Here is a 24128-nt window from a genome sequence, read left to right on the forward strand (position 1 = left end):
TTCACATTACAAGCTATGAAAGGATCCGACATGACAAATGGAAACAATCTCAAACGACCAAATCAACGGCGTGTCATTGATTAATGTACAAAATAAACGAAAAGCAAATATAGTACAAAACAAAAAAACGACAACCTGATTGCAGCATGAAATCATGCATGAAATCAAGCTAATGATTTTTTCACAGCCACATGTCGAACTAGGCAGGATTGGACATGTTTGTGAATATCCAAACCCCCTCTTTACAATCTCTTACATTCTTCCTCGTCATTCCCACGTCACCTTACCCCTGTCCAACTCCTCATTATTTAGTCCCGATAAAATCAGTAGACAAAGATTCGGATGGAATTGGATTGGGCAGAAAATAATGCTTTACAAGTATACATTTTTGTTTGAGATTTATTATAACGATATGTTCTTCTTGTCTTTTCATTATCGTCATGGTGATTAGGCAAACCTGCAATGAACGAAATAAGATATGAGTTATATGTATGGAGATGCTATAATTTTCATAAATTTAAATCAACAAATTAAGTTGTTGGACACATTAAGTGTTAGGACATATTAAGTGTTACTGGTAAAGGACTGGACTTTCTCTTTTAATACATATAGAAAACAAAGTCGGATAGATGTATTCAAAGAAGGTGTATGATCATGTTTTGTTTTGTTAACAACAAGGCAGTTTAAGTCCGTAACCGTTAAAGAAATCGAGTGGTATATACACCCATGAAGCGTAAGTGATAGAGATCTGGGTCAGTATGCTTAATGAATTTTCCATAGGCGTTAATGTTAACATTTTCTTCTGTTAGCTCAGTCCATATTGTAAACTTGGATATGTATGATAGCTCGTTTCGAAGCTGAGACATTTTCACATGTGTGGTTAAATTTTCGGGGTACGAAGTTTGATTCATTTTTCTGTAAATTACCACGTCCCGAAAATCATTTCGTGATGCGGTTCCTCGCGGTAAAGAGTCCCTTTTTTCACACATTAAGTTCTTTGAAAATTTAATATTTTTTATACATTTAATAACTCCATAGTTTTTACACATTTATTCTATGGTCCTCTACTATCATAATCATCACAAGTGGCGCATTATGGATTCGATCCATCTAGGGTATTAGGGGTCATTGGTCCACCTAAAGAATAATGGTGTCAAGGTCAAATGACAAGGTCATTTTCTAAATTTTGGACCTTGCATTCATGTGTGTGGATCTTATTTTCTACAAAAAGTTATAGTTATTACTGGTAATTGTGAATCCTTGTACAATGTATTCATATGGATAATTTTTTTAATTGTACAATTTAAATGAATTTAATTTTAATGTTTCATCCCCATTCTTTATGTAAAATTCCTCTAGTATTTCCCTTAAGACTTCATTCTAAACCGCCTCCTAATTAACCTCCCAAACTAACTCCTCCTGTATGTATATAACTATGTTTAAAAATATGAGATTTGGATGTGTCGTAAGATATTTGTTCATGTGAAATATATTTCTAATTTTGTTGATCGTTAGTTTGTATTATAAAATTCTTCTAGCACAGATGCAACTATTTGTTTAAAAGTCATGATGAAGGTCTCGTGTTGCTCAGACATATGCATTGTGTTAGGTATGTTGGTTGCCTTTGGCCTTATGCTCTTTGGTCGGGTTGTTGTCTCTTTGACACATTCCCCATTTCCATTATCAATTGTACGATTCAAATATTATTTAAATAAACATACCTTGAACACCAGCTTAAATTCTTGTTCCACAAACAGCTTCAAATAGAAATTTTCAAATATCATTCTTACAATGTCAATCATTTTTCATTAAATCTATAGAGATTTTATGAAGATTTAATTATTTTTCTAACAATTTTATTATGTTACCAAAAGAAATATAACATTTCAAACATAATTCTAATAGGGCAAACATTTTAGCATTGCAATTATAAAGATTGAACTAGTATTGTAACAATTTTAAAATGTTATTGCAAGAAACATTACGATTCAAATATCATTTTAATATTCATACTTTGAGCACGTAAATCGGCTGCGGCACAGGCAGGGGTTACTGCCAACGCATTTGGAAGACAAACACCTTCAAAGAGAAAATTTTAAATATCAGTCTTACAATATCAAACATTTTGTCATTAAGGATGTATTCTTCTGACTTTTCAGTCTCGTTCAGTCTCGTTGAAATCTCGTTCATTTTGTCATTAAATCTATGAAGATTAAACTAATGTTCACACAATTTAGAAATGTTATCATTATAAAAATATTAAATTTCAAAAATAATTCTAGTAGAGTGAAAGTTTTAGCATTGACGTTATTAAGATTGAACTATTATTGAACCAATTTTAAAATGTTATTAAAACAAATATTACGATTTAGGTATCATTTTACTAATCATACTTTGAGCAGCGGTAGCGGCTGCGACACAGGCTGCAGCTAAAGTTCTTCTTCTACCATTTCCTTGAAATAGAAAAATGCCATTAATTTTTTCACAATGACAAATTTTTTTTATTAAACTGTAAAGATTGTATCAAGATTGAACTCTTATTTTAACAATTTCAAAATGTTACCATTTGAAAAAAATATAATATTTCTAACAAAACTCTAATTGGGCAAATAAATTGCCACCAAAATAATACAGATTGAACAATTATTCTAACAATTTAAAATGTTAACACTACAAATATTATTATATGAATATCATTTTAATAAACATACTAAGGAAGGCGGCAGCAGCTGCGGCAGGGTTTGCGGCAGGGGTTGCTGTTGGCCAACGGTTTCCTCGATAATATCTTCTTCCACCCCAACCTTGAAATATAATAATTCAAATATCATTATTTCAATGTCAAATATTTTTCTATTTAAATTATTAAGATTGTATTAAGATTAAATTATCATTATAACAATTTTAAAATTTCACCAATACAGGTATAATGAGCCAAATAAAAGTCTAACGAGCAAACATTTTAGAAAAGTTCCAAAATGTTACCATTACAATATATTGATTCATTGCTAATTTTCATAGAATGTATGATAAGTTAAAAAAATTTTTTATCAATATTTATATCGTGGAGTTTTATGATATTGTAACTGCAATTCCAAATAAATTTAAAAGTAAGATAGATGCCAGTTCTATACCCGACAATATTGAAAATTAATTGGTAGATAAATCTCAAAAGAACAACAACTATTCCTTTTCTATACATTATTTTTGTAGGATTATAAAAAAGTGACTATGTCTTCATGTGTTAATTGGGAACTATTTTCTAGTATGCAGATTATCGATTTAAATTTTATAAAAAATATTCCCTCCATATAAAGGACTTCTGGTTTCTAAACAAACAATACATTGTGGTAATTACTGAACCATCAATACACTGTATACACTTAGAATAAATAATAATAATAAAACTCTTCTACCTCAATGTGTGCAAAGTACAACCCACTATCCGTAGCGAAATTGTCATGCTATTATTGTTGCATTTTGTAGACTTTCCCTTGATACTGAATCGGCTTATCGCTCTACAATACGTCGGTAGAATAAATTTGACCCAAAAATTCGCAGTGTCGACTCTATTTCTAGATTTAAGAAAGAATTGAAGACAGATGGTCTACTAAGTATAGTTGAAACGTTTTTTTGGCCCGAGGAAATTGAATATTATCGTAACGCAATTGCGATGCTCCACTTTATTCTTAAATTATGACCTTTTTCGAGCTAGTATTATAAATGATCCTTCTTGCCAATGTGGATCAGATATTGAGAATGTCCATCATTACTTCTTCGTTTGTCCCAAATAAACTTGATGTAGAAAATCTTAACTGGCTTTCCGAAAACTTTGTTTTAGATACAAAGCTATTAATTTGCGGAATTTCGGAACTTTCGAAAGAACAAAATATTCAATTTTCAAAAACATATTAAATATTTCATGAAAAGGTCAAACAGATTTCTTTTACCTTCATAAAGTGTTATTGATAATGACACGTAACATCATTAACATAATCATCAACACCCACGTCTTCATCACAGAATTATATGACTTTTCAAACTTTCTTTTTCTTTTTCTCTCTCCCTTTTTTTTTACCTATGAAAGCTTGTATTTATATTCTCTAAACTGTTTGCTTTAAATGCATGCTCATTATACTATAATTGTGTTTATTTATATTGTATTATGGAGAAGACTTCATAAGTATGATTTAATTGTGTATAATCCATTTTGCTTTAATTCACCAAATAGAATATGTTTAAACTAAACTTAAAGATAATGAGATGTGGTATAATTGCCTATGAGATAATTATCCACCAGAGATTAAATGAAATGGATGTAAGCAATTATAGGCAACCATATGGCCTTCAACAAAGAGAAAAAAAAACATACCGTAGGGTCAGCTATAAAAGGGCCTGAGATGAAAAATATGAAACAATTCAATTGAGTAGTATAAACGGCCTAATTTTAACAAAAAAACAAACAAAAACAAATATTACAAACATTAACCAACGACAACCACTGAACTACAGGCTCCTGAATTTAGAGAGGCTCATAGATAATGTGGCGGGGTTTAACATGTTTGTGAGTCCTCCACCCTCCCCTTACCAATGCCTGTTATTTCATGAGCAGACATTCTACCATGTAATTTATTTTTATTTATATGCAAGACTATGCACTTTTTGTTTAGAAATCAGAGAAAAAATATTTTACGTGTTTTTGGAATATAATGTTCTGGCTATCCATAATAGACTGGGTTAGATTAGAAATAATTATATGGCTGTCTTTTATCACAAATGAAATAAATGTTTGCTGTGTCTGGTAGTAAAACAAATATTGTGTTTCCATTAAAATACTTTATATTCATAAGTAGATCTAACAACTGATTGCCTCAAAAGCATTGTTGGATAGAATATTTTAGATATTGGAAACAATGAAAAACACTCTGTTTAACATATGTACAAAAACTTTAGCAACATTTCATTAAGTTTGTTTGGTACTCTGTTTCAATTTAACAAGCTTTTTTTAAAGACTGTTATGAATTAATAGAATTAAAATAAAGGAACTAAAAATAAGAAAAAATGAAGGGTCCTTGTGCTTGTTTTCGAGATATTGTCCTTTGAATTTGGCTGGAAATGATTTTCTTTAAATGTTTAATACATTTCCCATTGGCACTTTTTTTCTTTCAAAAACTATGAAAAAAAAAATAAAAAGAATTTTATAAGATTTTCAAATATGGATTTTAAACTATATGTTATAAACCTATGAAGACTAAAGTAGGGGCATTTTTTTCAAAAGCACTACATAGACATAACAAGAGAATTTGGAATACAAGGCAAAAACTCAAAATCAAGTACAGCGAACATTCTTAACCATATCAATTGTAATATATTTTCTTATTTCATTATAACTTCATAAATTTAAAAAGTGTTTCTTAATATTTATAATATCTGATTCTGTATTTTGTAATGTCTCATGTTTCATAAAAACTAAAACACCAAAAATACCGAAATCCAAGAAAATTCAAAAAGGAAAGTCCCTGTACAATTGGCAAAATCCACATCTCATATAAGGAGGAAACAACTGCCATATTCCTGACTTGGTGAAGGCATTGAAATTCAATTCATTTGGATAGAAAGCTTTTCCTCCGGCTATCCATCTTTACACAAAACTTACAAGCCTCTTACGTTGAGTTGATTTTAAATCTTTGCCTTTTCCATGTTTTCCGTGATTTTTCTGGAAATGTATACGAACAGATTAAAAACTTACTTTCTATCGCTGGAACAAATAACATCCCAATAAGAACTGCTATGATAAGAATTAAGGATTTCATAGTTAACGCTTTTACTTATTCAATTTAAAACATTTATGATTTGTATTAACTGACAGCAGTATATATATGTAAAGTTAAATCATGTGGTACATGACGTATTGTTTAAGAAACATTAAAATATAATACATCACGACCAATCAGATAATTACATTCATATTGACAGAGCTTGACAATCTTATTTGTTGTAAAAACGATTTTCGGTTTTTGTTCATTGTTTATTCAAGTGGAACACTACTCTTTCTCTCGTTAACAATGCTACATATGTTTACAAAACGAAAGTAGACAAAGTAAAAGTAAAAGTATCTCGTTAACATTGCTACATATGTTTACAAAACGGAAGTAGACAAAGTCAAAGTTAGGTGACAGTTTAAAACGTAACTGAAAATATAGGAAAACAACACAATTATAATAAAATCTTGAAATGGAATTTGAAAAATCAGATCATACGATTTCAGTCACCATACAAAAGAAGGATACATAGTATGTTTGTCAATGAGACAACTCTACATAAAAATTCCGTGTGATTTACTTTCGACTTCACATATTTCTTGATTGATTGGTGTTTAACGCCTCTCAGCACTATTGTGCTATTTCATGGTGGTCAATTATTATGGGTTGCGGTTGCCAGGGTGCTCGGAGAGAACCTTCCGCAGGAAAAATGACAACCATAGTCAATAATTAAGATTTTAGTCGAGCGTACTTGCCACGTTCGGGGTTCGAAATCAGAACCTCAGTGTTAACAGTAATTGCAAAAGATCAAAGGTTAATTAAACAGCAAAAGGAAAAAAAATGTTTATTAAAATATGGTAACTGTCATGTTTTCAATGTGTTTCTCTATAATAAACACAATAGTTATAGTTACATACTACTTCGGTAGACTAAGAACACATGATAATGCCATGATTTTCATTATATTTTGCTATTTTTAATCAAATATTAGATTATTTTTTTTCAGTAACATATATGTAAAATATAGCTTTTGATCAGATACTCTTAAAAATTTTCAAGTTTTTACGTTTGTTATTGTATCATTTTCAAATTTATGATACTGGTATATACTTTTATAAGGTTTCGATAATCTTACTTAAAATGAAATTTCAATCAGTTTCGCCGTTTGTCTAGCTGCAGATACAAACATTTCTATTGTGTATCCATAATGTACCACATATGAATGGTTTAAATGATATATCTGACAATATTCTCGCAAAACAGGGGCATATCTTAACTCTGATTAAGATCACAAATGCATGTTTTGTAATATTACACGTCCAGGGAACCAGTGATATAGTATACAAAGGGTTGTTTAATATTTAATCTCATACACGGAAAATGTATAGATTTGAAAGGAAGTTAATGTCAATGTATCATGTTTATCTAAACGTTAAAACATCTTACTACACAGCTACTTTTGCATAAGTACTATTTCTGTACTATGTAGTACTGGAAATTTACTTTTATTATTTAGTACTATTTCTTTACTTTAAAATTATTGTAATATTAAGGTACTTGTATTTTACAGTACTTGATTTGTACTAAAAATGTTGGTAGAGAAATAATTCAATATTCCATGTTTGAAAATCATAATTTTAAGAGATTTGAAATAGAAAAACTTTCAAAATGCTGAAAATGTAACGATAGTAACCAAAAGTCTGTAGTACCTACATTTCAAATACAAAGTAAGTACTGTAAAATACAGGTACCGAAATATTACAATAATTTTAAAGTAACAAAATAGTACTGAATATTAAAAGTAAATTTCCAGTACTACATATTTTTAGTACGGAAATAGTACCTATGCAAAAGTAACAGTAGCTTGAAATTGTAGAATTTTACACACATTGATGAGTTTATTAATATGTCTGATATAAGTGATATAAGGATTGTAAAATTGAGAATGGAAATGGGGAATGTGTCAACGAGACAACAACCCGACCAAATAAAAAACAACAGCAGAGGGTCCCCAAAAGGTCTTCAATGTAGCGAGATATTCCCGCACTCAGAGGCGTCCTTCAGCTGGCCCCTAAACAAATATATACTAGTCCAGTGTTAATGAACGCCATACTAATTTCCAAATTGTACACAATAAACTAAAATTAAAATAATACAAGACTAGCAAAGACCAGAGGCTCCTGAATTGGGACAGGCGCAAAAATGCGTGTATCGGAATGTTTAATAATCTGAAATAAAAATGCACGGGCTTCCTAGTAGGGACTTTGATTGTATTGGTAATTTTTCACACTTCCTAGACATGTTTGTAACACCTCTTTTTACACATCGTTATCCCAAGGTTAAAATGATTTTACTTTAATTTAGATATTTAGAAAATGAATATCAGATGATTTTGGCAGGTTTCACTGCTTTGCACAAAATGTAAGAAGAATGAAGCCGTAATGACAATTTGTAAGACAACATTCAAAAATATCGGTACTGGTGTTTTACAGATTTATAACCATATGAAGAATGCCATTGACATTTATCGCACCGCGGGTAAAAAATCATGTTGCGATTGGTTTAACGCCGTCACGTGATGACCCCATATGAGACCGTAGGGGGTTAGTAAATTTCATAGGGGGTTCATGACGCGTTAATGGGGACATCTTCTATTAATGTTGTTGTGTTACATTGTTTATTTTTCAACATAATTTATCAGAAAAAGTCCAGCGTGCGATAAATTCGTTATATGGTTAACTACTGACCCCCTACGAACCTCCGGCTTCACCCCCTATGAAATTTATTAACCCTTTATGGATCCCTAGGGGTCAGTAGCGAACCATATAAATTATAGTATTAGCTTAATTCATAATAATTTGTATATTAAGGCAATAAATTCCCCTATGGTATATACGTTACACAGAATCGGGTCACCTATGATTTTAAATGCCTAAATAAAGACAACAGTTGTTTACCGGTGTTCAACAGTCATACATCGATTGAGAGAAAACCAATCTGGGTTACAAACTAAAACCGAGGGAAAAACATTAACTATAAGAGGCAAACATAGGAACAACAATAACACTGAAGTGCAACAAAAACAAACGCAAACAAACAAAGAAACGAACTATTTGATAACAACCAGCCATATTCCTTACTTGGTACAGTATATTTTAAGAACAAAAGTTGTGTTGAACCTGGTTTTTTGGCTAGACCAAACCTCCCGCTTATATGAAAATGTTAAAACATATCGCTAAACGACAACACTACGTGACGGAAATACAGCACAAACCCACGCCAAAACACTCATCACAGAGAAACGCACACACACATAATATAATAATCGACAAAACATGCAAACCGCAGAACAACAACATTAAATTCAGACACCACAGGGCATCACAAACAAATAATATAATAGTCGACAAAAGAGGGACGAAAGATACCAAAGGGAATGTCAAACTCATAAATCTAAAACAAACTGACAACATCATGGCTAAAAATGAAAAAGACAAACAAACAACAGCACACACGACACAACATAGAAAACTAAGGAATAAACAACACGAACCCCACCAAAAACCAGGGGTGATCGCAGGTGCTCCGGAAGGGTAAGCAGATCCTGATCCACATGTGGCACCCGTCGTGTTGCTTATGTGATTACAAATTCGGTAAATAGTCTAATTCGGTAGGTCATATTCATGAAAGGGAAGGGGATTGTAGTTACGACGTAAGGAACATATCTGATAAATATTTGTATAACGGTTATTCCATAACGGTCAACCAACTCGTGATGGCGTCCGTAAAATTTACGAAGGGATGATTTCAACTTCACTATTTGGAACTCTTGGTTTAGAAGCTTCCTTGTGAGCAGCAAACCTTTATCAAGAAAATCATGATAGGAAATGCAAGCACGGGAATATCGTATCAATTGGGAGATATATACCCCGTATGCAGGTGCTGCTGGAATTTTGCTACTTAGAAATGGAAAGTTCACAATTGGAAAGCTGAAATCATCTCTTTTGTCGTAAAGTTTTGTTTTCAACCGACCCTCATTGTCAATTTCTAGATGTAAGTCAAGATATGAAGCCGACTTAACTGTATCTGTAGTATCCTTTATCTCTAGTTCGATTGGATAATGCGTTCCACATAGTCACCAAATTTTGAATTGTTTAGTGAAAGAACATTATCTATATAGCGGAAAGTAGAGTTAAAGGATATTGCTAACTTCTTATCTTTCTTCCTAAGAAGTTCCTGCATGAAGTCAGCCTCATAATAATAAAGAAACAAGTCGGCGAGTAAAGGGGCACAGTTTGTTCCCATTGGAATGCCGACAGTCTGTTGAAAAACACATCCTCCGAACGTAACAAATATGTTGTCAATCAAGAAATGAAGCATCTTGATAATATCAGTTTCAGAGAATTTTTTGTTTGAATCAGAGTAATTCTTTACAAAGTAGGATTTATCCCTCCGTAAGACAAGATACTTGTATCTACGTAGGCCATTCTCTTTTATGAAGCACAGTAATACAAACTCTTTCAATACCAGTGTGAAATAGTATGCAAAGGGTTGTTTAATATTTCATCACATACACGGAAAATGTATAGATTTGAAAGGAAGTGAATGTCAATGTATCATGTTTATCTAAACGTTAAAACATCTTACTACACAGCTACTCTTGCATAGGTACTATTTCTGTACTATGTAGTACTGGAAATTTACTTTTAATATTTAGTACTATTTCTTTACTTTAAAATTATTGTAATATTAAGGTACTTGTATTTTACAGTACTAAATATGTTGGTACAGAAATAATTCAATATTCCATGTTTGAAAATCATAATTTTAAGAGATTTGAAATAGAAAAACTTTCAAAATGCTGAAAATGTAACGATAGTATCCAAAAATCTGTAGTACCTACATTTCAAATACAAAGTAAGTACTGTAAAATACAGGTACCGAAATATTACAATAATTTTAAAGTAACAAAATAGTACTGAATATTAAAAGTAAATTTCCAGTACTACATATTTTTAGTACGGAAATAGTACCTATGCAAAAGTAGCAGTAGCTTGAAATTGTAGAATTTTACACACATTGATGAGTTTATTAATATGTCTGATATAAGTGATATAAGGATTGTAAAATTGAGAATGGAAATGGGGAATGTGTCAAAGAGACAACAACCCGACCAAATAAAAAACAACAGCAGAGGGTCCCCAACAGGTCTTCAATGTAGCGAGATATTCCCGCACTCGAGATCTTGTATCTACGTAGGCCATTCTCTTTTATGAAGCACAGTAATACAAACTCTTTCAATTTGTCCTTTAGTTCGGAATGTGTAAAGAGTAGAAAAGTCAAATGTTTTAATACTGTTACAAGATGAAAGAGAGTTAGATTGTATGTACTCTAAAAGATCTTTTGAATTTTTAAGTATCCACATCTGATTCACGCCACCTCTAGAATAGGCAGTTTCACAATAACTTTGAAGCCCGTCTTTGATTGCTGATAAAATAGATGTTAATAATTGAGAGAGAGGTTTCGTGGAGCACTTGGAAGACCCAGCAATATACCGTTGTTTGTAAGGACACTTATGTAGTTTAGGTATCCAATACAGTGATGCAAGATCCAGTTCTTCATCTTTGGTTGAAATTCCATAGGAACATAGAACAGACCTATGATTATCCAGGATTTCCTCTTTGGTAAGTGTCGTGAGGGTATATGTTGAGTTTCCAAGTGAATTGTCAATACCTAATTCGTTTATCAAGCAGTTGATGTAATGACTTTGACACACAAAAACGATGTTATTTCATGCAAACCGCAGAACAACACCATCAAAGACAGACACCACAGGACATCACAAACAGTGACGCACTTACGTAAAGAACATTAAATCACGAACTTTATACCTGCATACGGGGTATATATCTCCCAATTGATACGATATTCCCGTGCTTGCATTTCCTATCATGATTTTCTTGATAGAGGTTTGCTACTCACAAGGAAGCTATTAAACCAAGAGTTCCAAATGGTGAAGTTGAAATCATCCCTTCGTAAATTTTACGGACGCCATCACGAGTTGGTTGACCGTTATGGAATAACCGTTTCACAAATGATATCGGATATGTTCCTTACGTCGTAACTACAATCCCCTTCCCTTTCATGAATATGACCTACCGAATTAGACTATTTACCGGATTTGTAATCACTTAAGCAACACGACGGGTGCCACATGTGGAGCAGGATCTGCTTACCCTTCCGGAGCACCTGAGATCACCCCTAGTTTTTGGTGGGGTTCGTGTTGTTTATTCTTTGGTTTTCTATGTTGTGTCGTGTGTACTATTGTTTTTCTGTTTGTCTTTTTTATTTTTAGCCATGGCGTTGTCAGTTTGTTTTAGATTTATGAGTTTGACTGTCCCTTTGGTATCTTTCGTCCCTCTTTTATACAATTATTTTCAGAATACTTGTCATTTCATGACAATGATGGCATTTAAGGACTATTTTATTAAACATTTGAACTACAAACGATAAGACCAAGCACATTATCCAACAGAAACCATAACAGAAACATACAAAAAAAATTACATCAATGTTGGATGTTCAAAATACCGAGACACGTCGTATAGCAATGCAAATTCATACTCTTTTTCATTCGAGCGTCCCTGATTGGTCTTATGTAGACGAAACGAGCATCTGACGAACTTTGATAGGTTTATCCATATGTCAGATAAAAGTAATAGAAGAATGGTGTATACAGAAATGTTAAATAATATTAAATATAGACACACAGGCTTCATGGTAAAGATTCACGTTTTCAAGACATGTTTGTGACAATTTCAATTTTTCTTTTCTTGGGCTACTTTTTTTAACGCAATCTATATACTCATGATAATCATCACAAAAAAAAAACAACATATAAGACTTCGTTGGACAGTTTTGGTGTTTTGCACAAAAAGTAAGACGTTTGAAGCCTTCATGGTAAAATGTTAGACTAAATGAAAAAATATAGATACTGGTATTTGACAGACTAAATGCAAAAATATAGATATTGGTATTTGACAGACTTATGTCTATTGAACATACGAAGGATGCCATTGCAATGTATTAGCAAAATTTATAATAGATTTGGATTTTAACTTCAAGGGGTCACAGAATGATTTATCTCAACTTTCCCTTCGGTATCTGACTTTAGCAGAATCGGAGCACCCATGATTTTGAATGCCTAAGATAAACCTTTTTTGGTATGTTCGATGTGTTTTAATCTATGTCCTTGTCCCGCTACTTTTCGAGGTAATTTCATATTATTCTATATTTCTTTTTGAAGGGGTGATATTTTTTACAGTCTTTATTTGCGTTGATTTTGTAATGAAATACTGTTCACAAAGCCAAATTAATTGACGTGGATCTTTGTGATGTTGTCATATATTCGTTGATTCGTTGTACCATAACTTCCGTTGTGTCAAATGAGAGAAAAACACAAGTATAAATCTCAAAATATAGATTGTATGTATTTGGAGAGAATGATGTATGTACGTAGCAACAGATGCATACATATAAGTTGAATAACTTACCAGGTTATAGGTTGAAGGTGCCTTGTACTTTTAATGATTTTATTAGTGAATTTAAATACATTCCAGACACTTGTGTTACAACAACTTATTCCTTGAACATTTAATCAATAAGAACTTTAGTATATACTGTCTGATGTGTAATAGTTAGATGCATATATAAAAGTTGAGTAACTAACCATTAGTTCGTTGCCCCCTTGGACTTTTAGTCAATTTTTAAACTTCATACGTACTTTTGAAACAATTGTTTAAAAATTACTTTATCATCTATACAATAATAAGATGTTGTTAGACACAAAAATTAACAAAGGTGATCAAGGTACGTCAACCTTCATGATCGAAAGAGTTTCACGTGAGAATATTTTTCGCTTGATAAGATATAAATCAATACAATTTGATGCATGACTAAAACTTAATTTGCTTATCTATGAATTAGCCCGGGTTGTTTTAAAAAAAATAGACCCATCGTTCGAAAATAACTAAATATAGGAATATCTATGGATTTTAATGTTAATGCATAGAGCGAACCGTTGTTGCATGTTAACTGTCTAAATATGCATTCGAAATTTGACAGCACGTACAAATCTAAGTACTCATGACAAGAAATAAATACAAGACTTTGTTTTCAGGTTTTGATGTTTTGCACAAAATATAAGAATGTGAAACCTTAAGGTAGTATTGTCTTTCTCAATCTTGGATTTTAAATAATTTTACCTAAGTTTCAGATATTCAATGGAATTAGCAAAATTTGATGAGGAATGCAGATAACTGATGTGAATTTTTTTTTAAAAGAAGAAATTTTTAAGATTTTAACTCATAAATATTAATATTTTTACAAGCGTAGATTATTTTTGATTGATTTTTAATGTTTTAAATTGGTATTTTAACCCTTTCACGTTCCGCCAAATTGGACGTAACCTTATGAAAAGACACTATCAAAGTTCAATCGCATATAGAATTCGCACTGAAACTCACACAAAGATTGTTTGGGTCCATTTGAAAGATAATTGATCAAATATTTCAAAACAATCAGAAATTTGTCCTTTGAAGTCACGTGTTATTTGTCCAATGACAAATGAAAAAATACAAAATTCTTGCGAAAAAGTCGTGTGGAGACTTTTTTATGGGCTAATAGGATGTAGTTTTGGTGTAACTATTTGCCTTTCAAAAGTTGATGCCCGCAAAATGCAAAAAAAAAAAGGATTGCAGCCGTTTTTTCGTCCAAATCTAATCCTTGACCCAAATTTCAGGCTTAAGTATATTTATTAAAGCAGCACATAGGATTTTGACTTTAAAAGATTCAATGAATAACCAATAATAACTTTGGTGTTTTGGGACTATGATGTTTTTGTTTGGGGGGGGGGGGTGCAATTAGGACACACATTCTTTAAAAACATACAAACATTGATTTTAATTTGAGTTTTGTATGTATCCATGACTCTCTTTTTGTGATTGATAGTAAAGTTAAGTTACATTTAATATAGGAAATTATTATTTCACTTCCAGCTTTGAGGTTCGAACATGCAATCTTCGTGCTGTGGGCTAGTACAGCCTCCCACTGGAGCACCAGTTTAAAGTATCGAAATTTTAGTAGTTAACTCTTCCATTAACGAAGTGAGAGTAAACAAATAATCAGCCCGTTTTTGTTTAGAAATTAAGTCTCGATATAACAAATATTTTGAGCAAATATAGGATGATATCTTACTTTAGTCTGCCATGTTTTTATAAACTTTTACCGGTTCCTTTATTTCAACAAAAGTGTTTTCATCTTTTCCATAACCAGGCACTTCAGAAACAATGTTCTGTTATATCTATTTCAACTTCGCAAAACAAATCATGATTTTTTATCTCTTTTTCAATTAGTTTGGTAAGAATTGACCACACATTGAGAGTGCATTTCAAGTTAATGATTGCGTTGGTACACTTTATATCACTTATTTAACTTGAGTACAAGTTTCAATCATACTATGAAGACGTTCCTCAAAAATACACGGCGTAGTTAATAAAAAAAACCTTAATATTGCCCCCAAAATCAACAGTATATTTTACTATACTGTATGGAAATATTGTGTTCAAATTTAAAAAAAAACGGTTTTCACAGCAGAAAATGTTGTCCGTTAGGGGCGATTTGATACCAATCCGTACTCGGGGAAAGTTTAAGGCACCATGAAACACACAGCTGTGATATAGGGGATTGATTCAAGCCCTCAACCACTTATGTACGTGAACACATGTCAAAGATTAAATACTTTACGCAAGCTAGTTGCCCAAAAACATAGCCCGCGAAAGGGTTAAGTGAAGGTAACTCTGAACTAGTGCATTTTCTGAAGTAATCTACATGAAATTTTGCTATTTTATATTTTAGTCGGAAAAAAAAGTACGGTGACCGTATCTTTTCTTTTGATATTCACAAAGCATTTTTTAAAAGTTATCTTTTCGTATTTTATTTTACAATTCTATCATTTAGTTTAGTTCTAATTACATAATGATGTTTTTCCTGTATAATCCATACAAAATGTGTCACTTTGTCACAACCTGTAGCTTGAGAAAATGCTCGGTGACCTATCTTTTTTTATTATATTTCTGAACATATCACAATATATACTAATTTTTGACTTCAAGGGGTCAAAACAAGACCTAATCATAACTTCTCTTACAGTTTACTGGTATGACTTAAACAGAAGCTTATAACCCATGATCTTGAATACATAGGATAAACTTTTTTTGTAAGCTTTCTGTCTTGAAGTATATGTTATTGTCGAGCTACATTTCTCTGTAATTTTATATTATTCGAATTTTTATTTTTACAGAGGAGTATTTTTAAACAGTCTGTATTTACATTGATTTCAAATGAACCTCTTATTCACAGACCACAATTTATTAACGTGAATCTATGTAATTTTGTCTAATATCCGTCGATTCTTGGTAGCAATACCTCCCTGGTGTCAAAGAAGAGAACAAGACTAGTATAAAACTGAAATATGGATTTTATGTATTGTGAAATATGTTATCCAATGTTTCATGTTTATAGTGACAGATGCATACATTAATGCTGAATAAATTACGAAAATGGCGTTGCTTCCTTGTAATTTTAATGAATTAATTAGTCAATCTTTAAACGTCCTACGTACTTTTGTAACAACTGTTTGAAAATAATTTTGCCATGTATACAATTATAAGTTGTCTAGACACAAACATGACAAAAGTACGCAACGTACGTCAACCATTATGCCAGAAAGAGTTAAAAGTGAAACTGTTTTCATAGAAAACAAATGATAATCGAGTATGTAATAACAGAGTTAAGTGCCACTTTGTCTAATAATCAGGCAGTGGTGAAAACATGACAAATAAAAACCCATTCAAGTTGACACACAGTCACGTCTCAGTCCTTACAGCTGAAAGGACGTGCTGGATCAGCTCCCGATTACCCGTTGGCTACAACATGTTACGCTGCTCAGATGGTTCAACAACAAACTAGCTTAGGATGTTACGTTACTAGTAGACCCGCGTTAGCGACACTCCGAAACCCATTGTGGATGGGTGAGTGTCATGTGCTGTCTAGACGTCCGAGGGCTATGTGTATTTAGCTTCGTGCAGGTTGCAGTCATCTACTACAGAGTCAATGATTCATCTACCAACAACACATCGTCGTGGTTAGCGGGCTGCCCAGCTGGTTAACCTGGCCCTGAAAACAGCCGTTGTGAAGTAAAAGAAACAGCAAAATAGTCAACAAAAGAAAAACAACTCACCAAAATCAAGATGGTGGCCTATATATTGCGTCCTCATCTGTTCCTGACCCTACTCATCAAAATATGACAGAGCTCACCAAACACCTTCCGACACCGAGCCGACCGTGCGAGGGCTGAAAAGCCAGTCAAGGTCGTTAAATACTTCCAGCGGTATGGGCTTTGCTCATTGTTTAAGGCCGTACCGTGACCTATAGTTGTTAATTTCTGTGTCATTTTGGTCTATTGTGGGGAGTTGTCTCATTGACAATAATACCACATCTTCTTTTTCAAACAAGCGCTAAAACGGTGATTTCACCGCTTCGAAACAAGAACCATCTTCAAACATACGGATATAAAGCAGTTAAAAGTTAGAACGTATAAAAATCAAAACAGGAACAAATAAGTATCGAACATAAAGTAAAAGGATCGGTTGAGCACAAACACATATAAATAGGTCATAAAAATTTAGAACTATTACCAGAGTCAGAATATCAACAATTAAAAAGGGGGAAGGATATTTAAAATCGAATAAGTAACGAATAAGGAATAAGGAATATGAAACGAATAGGTAACGAATAAGGAATAAGTAACGAATAAGGAATAAGTAACGAATAAGGAATAAGTAACGAAAAAGAAATAAGGAATAAAAACGAATAAGGAATAAGGAATAAGTAACCAACTTGACGTCCATATAAGGAATTAATAAGTAACAGGGTATCAGTGTAGTGGTGAAACGGGTACATATGAGGTAATCGAGTTTTGTCAACTCAGAGAACACATAATCATCGCCAGAGACATGAACACAATTTGAAGGTGCAACGTATACCACGCGCATTAAAAGCGAACAAGGAACGAATGAGTAACAGGGTATCAGTGTAGCGTTGAAACGGGTACATATGCGCTAATAGGGTTTTTTCACCTCAGAGAACACATAATTACCGCCAGAGACATAAAAATAATTGATTATCGATTTATTTCAAGGTGCAACGTATACCACGCGTATAAAAAGCGAATAAGGAACAAATAAGTAACAGGGTATCAGTATAGCGGTGAAACGGGTACATGTGCGTTAATAGGTTTGTTTTTATCTCAGAGAACACATAATTACCGCCAGAGACATGAAAGCAATCGATAATCGATTTATTTCAAGGTGCAACGTATACCACGTGTATTAGAAGCGAATAAGGAATGAATAAGTAACAGGGTATCAGTCGAGCGCTGAAACGGGTACATACGTTCTATTAGGGTTATTTCACCTCTAATAACTGACAGTTGCCACTAGAGACACAAAAATATTCCTTTTTTTAAAGTGCAACACATAACACACGTTTTATAAGCGAATAAGTAACAGGGTATAAGTGTAGCGCTGAAACGGGTACATATGCGCTATTAGGTTTTTTTAACCTCAGAGAACACATAATTACCGCCAGAGACATGAAAACAATCGATAATCGATGTTTTTCAAGGTGCAACGTATACCACTCGCATTAAAACCGAATTAGGAATGAATAAGTAACAGGGTATCAGTCGAGCGCTAGAACGGGTACATATGTTCTATTAGGGTTATTTCACCTCTAAAAACCGGCAGTAACCACCAGAGACACGAAAATATTTCTATTTAAAATTGGAATTATAACACACGTTTTATAAGCGAATAAGGAACGAATAAGTAACAGGATAACCGTGTAGCGCTGAAACGGGTTCATAGGCGCTAATAGGGATGTTTCCCCTCTTAAAAGACATAGGTACCGCCAGAGACAATAAAACAATTGAAAATCATTTTCTAAAAGCAACGTATACCAAACGTATGAGAAACGAATAAGTAACAGGGTAATAGTCGAGCGCTGAAACGGGTACACACGCGCTTAAAGGGTTAAATCACCCCTTAGAACCTAAATTTACCACCAGTGACAAGAAAACAATTTAAGTCCTTGTTTTAAAAGGTGCATTGTATACCACGCGTATTAAAAGCGATTAAGCAACGAATAAGTAACAGGGTATACACCGAGCGCTGGAACAGGTATATACGCGCTAATAGGGTTATTTCATCTCTAAGAACACATAGTTACCGCCAGAGACAAGCACACAATTGAAAATCCTTTTCTAAAAGGTGCACGTATAATACGCGTGTTATAAACAAGGTATTAGTCAAGCTCCGAAACGATGTACACCCCGCTAACATGTTTATAGCTGACCATGCGGTATGGGCTTTGTTTATTGTTGAAGGCCGTATCGTGACCTATAGTTGTTAATTTCTGTGTCATTTTGGACTATTGTGAGGAGTTGTCTAATTGGCGATCATACCACATCTTCATTTTTATATAAGCGCTAAAAGGTGATTTCACCTCTTCGAACCAAAAACCAGATCTTTAAACATACGAATATAAAACATTTTAAAAGGTAGAACGTATAAAAATCAAATAAGAAACAAATAAGCATCTAATATAAAGCAGCAGGATCGGTTGGGCACAAACACATATAAATAGGTCATAAAAAGAACGTTTTACCTCAACAAATTTAGAACTATAACCAGAGATAAGAATATAAACAATTAAAAAGGGGGAGAATACCAAAAATCGAATAAGTAACGAACAAGGAATAAGTAATAAGTAACGAATAGGTAACGAATATGTAACGAATAGGTAATAAGGAATAAATAAAGAATAGGTAACGAATAAGGAATAAGTAACGAATAGGTAACGAATATGGAATAAGGAATAAGTAACGAATAGGTCACGAATAGGGAATAGGGAATAAGTAACGAATAGGGAATAAAGAATAAGTAACCAACTTGACGTCCATGTTTCATCCCCAGAACAATTGTTGACTGGAACCAACTACCTGAAAGTGCCATCCAAGCCCCCACAACAGACGCCTTCCGGGTCTGTGTGTGACAGTTCCTGGCGTAACTATTGATACCTGATTTTAACCCTGTACAGTTGCTGCACACATCATATTATTTTATTTGTTTTTGTTCCTGTAAATACAAAAGTTTCTGTTTATTTTTTTACTTGGCGTGTACTGGTTGACACACGCGCACAAATTATCTGCGTTATGGAAATTTCGACTGCAGATTAACCACGTAGAAGAAGTAGAATAAATGTTCCAAGGTAACGTCAATGGCGTCGATTTATGACATTTGTGGTACGATTAAAAAACCTATCATTTTATTAATTCAAGTTGCAGTACAAAAACAATATAAGGTCAATGTCATAAAAATGTAAACTTTTTTTGTACTCGGCGCAAAACTGGGGAAGGGCTCAGTTTAGTCATTATGCAACTTTATTTAGTGGTTTATAACATCGTCATTTTAAGCGCTTATATAATCAAGCTTATAAGTTCAATCTACTTGCATGCACTCAAAAAAAAAAATGAACAAATTGCTTTCAAATCGTATTCAAATCTCTTTCAGATCGTGATTCTGCGATTTGTTAGTGCCATTTGCTTACGATTCATTAAACAAATCATAAACAAATCAGAATTTTCCAAATTGCCTTAAACTGGTTTCTTCGTGATTTCTTTCTATTGTATGATTTGTACGCAATTTGTTTCTGTTTTTGTGTGATTTCTTTTTAATTTGTTTACTTAGAATATCGTATGCAATGATTTGAAAGAGATTTGTTAACTTTGTTTGCTAGAATGGTGTGATTTTGTTATGATTTGTTAACTTTGAATATCCAAAGAAATGATTTGAAAATAATTTGTTAACTTTGTTAGCTATCATGGTGGGATTCATTAATGATTTGCTACAATGAATAAAATGTTAATGCATTCCAATTTTCTTTGTTTATCTATCTCTCTACTTTCCGGTTGAGGTCAAATTCAAATTTCAAATGCTGTTTTATATTAACTGAACGAAGAAGATTGCAAGATGAGGAGTCTTATTATGTCTATGAAAGATGACGGCGGTAAGGAATCTGAGTTATTTATTTATAATTTCACATATTCAACTAATACTATTCAAACGATAATTTTTAAAATCTAGAAACTGTGCATTTCAGTATCTCGTTATAATCATGATGATTTTGTACTGTAAGGATTAATTTTCAAAATAAAAATGTGTAAAAGATGTGTAAACAGATCGAAACATTCATTTAAAGAATAGCTTCCCGAGCCAGCAGACAAAATTCACTGGCAAGTTTAAAGTTTTAATTGTTCATGATGTTTACTGACCAGGTCCCGGGGAAAATGGGCAAAGCTATATTACAATGTAGCAGATTTGGACCAAGACTAAGAGCCATCACCTATTTGACATCATTCTACTAAGAACACGTGGTTGCCAATGTTTTTTTTTAAATTTCGTTATAGTCAAATTCGGGAGAGAAGTAAGAGAAATCTACACAGAGCGAACAATTCGTCCCTCGTCGCAACCAAAGATAGTAGTCCTTTTTACAATTAGAGGAGTAGCTATTTAAGGTTAAATAAAGACATTTGTGCTTCAAAATTTGGGGGATTCAGGGGCAGAACATATTTTAGATCTGGATGTAAACGATTAATTAGTGATTTGATGATTGATGCCAATTTATGTACGATTTGCTTATGATTTGATTAATGTAGGAATATATGATTTACTTCTGATTTGTTAAAGATTTCATAAAAATTTGTTTATAATTTCTTCATAATTTGAAAACAATTTGTTTACGATTTGTTTGCGGTAGGAATATGATTTACTTCTGATTTGTTTAAGATTTGATAACAATTTCTTTACAATTTCTTTACGATTTAAAAACAATTTGTTTGTGATTTGCTTTAAGTAGGAGAGCAATACTTCTGATTTGTTAATGATTTCAAAACAATTTCTTGACAATTTGTTTATGATTTGCTGATGAATTGTAAGCAATTTGTTCGTGATTTGTTATTGTGATTTGTTAGCTCATTTGCATGTAAAATTTTATCACTTTCAAATCACAAAGAAATCATACGATTTGTTTATCATTTGTTAGCATGATTTGTTCTTCAATCTGTTTGTTTGGGTGCATGCTTATAAGTTCAATCTATTTGCATGCATGCATGTCTGTCAAAGCAACTACCCCCGCCTTTGCACGTGAAATCAAACATTGATTGACGTGAAAATCAATAGTCTATCGCATCAGCAATGCATACTATTTTCGCATAGTGCAGTTAACGTTATATATTTCTTTGAAAAACTATGCAAATATAGAGCAATTTTACTATAGAAGAACTTTCTTACAATTATGTGTAATGTTTTTCTTTATTTGGAACTTTTTTCTCATTAATGCATGCCATTGGACGTTAACCAATTCATAACTAATCAATCATAATGTAACAGGGTTCTTGGACAGAATAAAAGGATTCGTCAAGTTTAAGATGTTTCATTCATACGACATAAATAAATTAACCCTGAGAGTACACAAATAACAAAACGTAAATACATAGACAGTACAGTGTATAAAGGGATATAACTCTAAATAGTAAAACGGAAAGTACATGTATAAAATACGATAAACTAGCTTTTTTCTGTAAGAATACAATCAATACTGTTTAAATGTATATATTATAAATATATGAATTCAATCAACATCAGTTATAAATCAAGTCAGGATTAAGTACTACATTATATTATGTCCAATATATTACGCTACTCATTCATAGATTTATGAATGAACTATTTGTTACTATAATGTTTACATGTAATAATTGACATTACAGGTAACTACTATTCACAAGACACAAACAATACATATACTGAAATAAAGTTAGATAGAAAAACACAGACAATACAGTACACTAAAATTGATACACTGATCTTACCATGCATATTATCATCAGATCATACATTGTCATAATAACATCAAGATATTCTGCACCTGTAAAAAATACAAATAAAACCTACATAAGTTAAATGGAGTAAATTATATCTGCATAACATTTATAAACAATATAATGTTAAAAAAAACATCCGTTAGACCTTTTATAATAATAGTATTACTGTACATGTAAGAATTGAGAATGGAAATGGGGAATGTGTCAAAGAGACAACAACCCGACCATAGAAAAAAAAACAACAGCAGAAGGTCACCAATAGGTCTTCAATGTAGCGAGAAATTCCCCCACCCGGAGGCGTCCTTCAGCTGGCCCCTAAACAAATATATACTAGTTCAGTGATAATGAACGCCATACTAATTTCCAAATTGTACCCAAGAAAATAAAATTAAAATAATACAAGACTAACAAAGGCCAGAGGCTCCTGACTTGGGACAGGTGCAAAAGTGTATCATTAATATATCTATTATATATTATTTCTCTGAATTCATGAAAATACTTCTTCAAAATGAAATATCTATCATTCTTACACAATCATTCTGACTTATTGAAATAATATTTTCTCTCAGATTCAAACTAAAGGAAAACTGTGAAAATATTAAAGACTTAGAAAAATTAGTAATTGACCTGATCAATATGGAATTATTATCAAGAATATTTAACTATGCAACTATTTTAAATATGGTTGCCATCATGTAAAAAGTTCTCTTAAGATATTAAAAAAGTGTTGCAAAACTATAAGCTCAGTGAATATGACCAATAGAAGATAAGATAATATGACACTTGACTGACTGACTAACGAACCAGAAAAAATAGAGTAGACTACAGTTGTAGACGATATAAGAGAATAGACGAATTGATGATCTCTTAACAAACATATAATAACACTAATTATTAATATAAATTATTCTGAAAGAAAATAAATATTAATGTAAAACATTATATCACAAGCTACCTCCAAAGAATGTTTAAAGGTACACATGTAAATACCTGTAGAAATAGCTCGACATGGATTCTATACAACTGCAGGTGAAAAACTGCTGTTGAATATGTAACTTGTTTGAAAATAACCAATAAACAAGTATGTAGGATAAACTATTTCAAAAGCATGAACGAGTTCAGTTCAAACATCAAGTGCATGTAATATATGAAAACATGATTGGTCTATAAAACACGAATGCACTATCATTTTCTATGTTTAATTAACTACGATACTGGGATCAAAACTTAATTTGGCATTGCAATTTGAGAGATCATATCATAGGCAACATGTTTACCAAGTGTCAAGTTGATTGGACTTCAACTTC

General features: G+C 32.4%; 1 protein-coding gene across 1 annotated transcript; it reads right to left on the reverse strand.

Annotated features, from left to right (window-relative positions):
- Window positions 1-383: 383 nt before the first annotated feature.
- On the reverse strand, window positions 384-5819 carry LOC143051452 (uncharacterized). The gene is made up of 6 exons (XM_076224342.1): window positions 5747-5819; window positions 2712-2801; window positions 2394-2453; window positions 2014-2079; window positions 1722-1757; window positions 384-457 (listed from the first exon to the last, which is right to left on the reverse strand). Exons 1-5 carry the CDS (start codon window positions 5808-5810, stop codon window positions 1735-1737), a joined length of 303 nt encoding a protein of 100 aa, XP_076080457.1. The 5' UTR covers window positions 5811-5819; the 3' UTR covers window positions 384-457; window positions 1722-1734.
- Window positions 5820-24128: the final 18309 nt, after the last annotated feature.

Source organism: Mytilus galloprovincialis, chromosome 11 (assembly GCF_965363235.1).
Source record: "Mytilus galloprovincialis chromosome 11, xbMytGall1.hap1.1, whole genome shotgun sequence".
In the NCBI taxonomy this organism is placed as follows: Eukaryota; Metazoa; Mollusca; class Bivalvia; order Mytilida; family Mytilidae; genus Mytilus; species Mytilus galloprovincialis.

Coding starts and splice junctions, on each gene's coding strand:
- LOC143051452 (XM_076224342.1), bottom strand. CDS start 5,810: ATGAAATCCTTAATTCTTATCATAGCAGTTCTTATTGGGATGTTATTT. Junction 2,802..5,746: donor ATTTGTTCCAGCGATAGAAA/GTAAGTTTTTAA, acceptor TTATATTTCAAG/GTTGGGGTGGAAGAAGATAT. Junction 2,454..2,711: donor AGCTGCTGCCGCCTTCCTTA/GTATGTTTATTA, acceptor TTCTATTTCAAG/GAAATGGTAGAAGAAGAACT.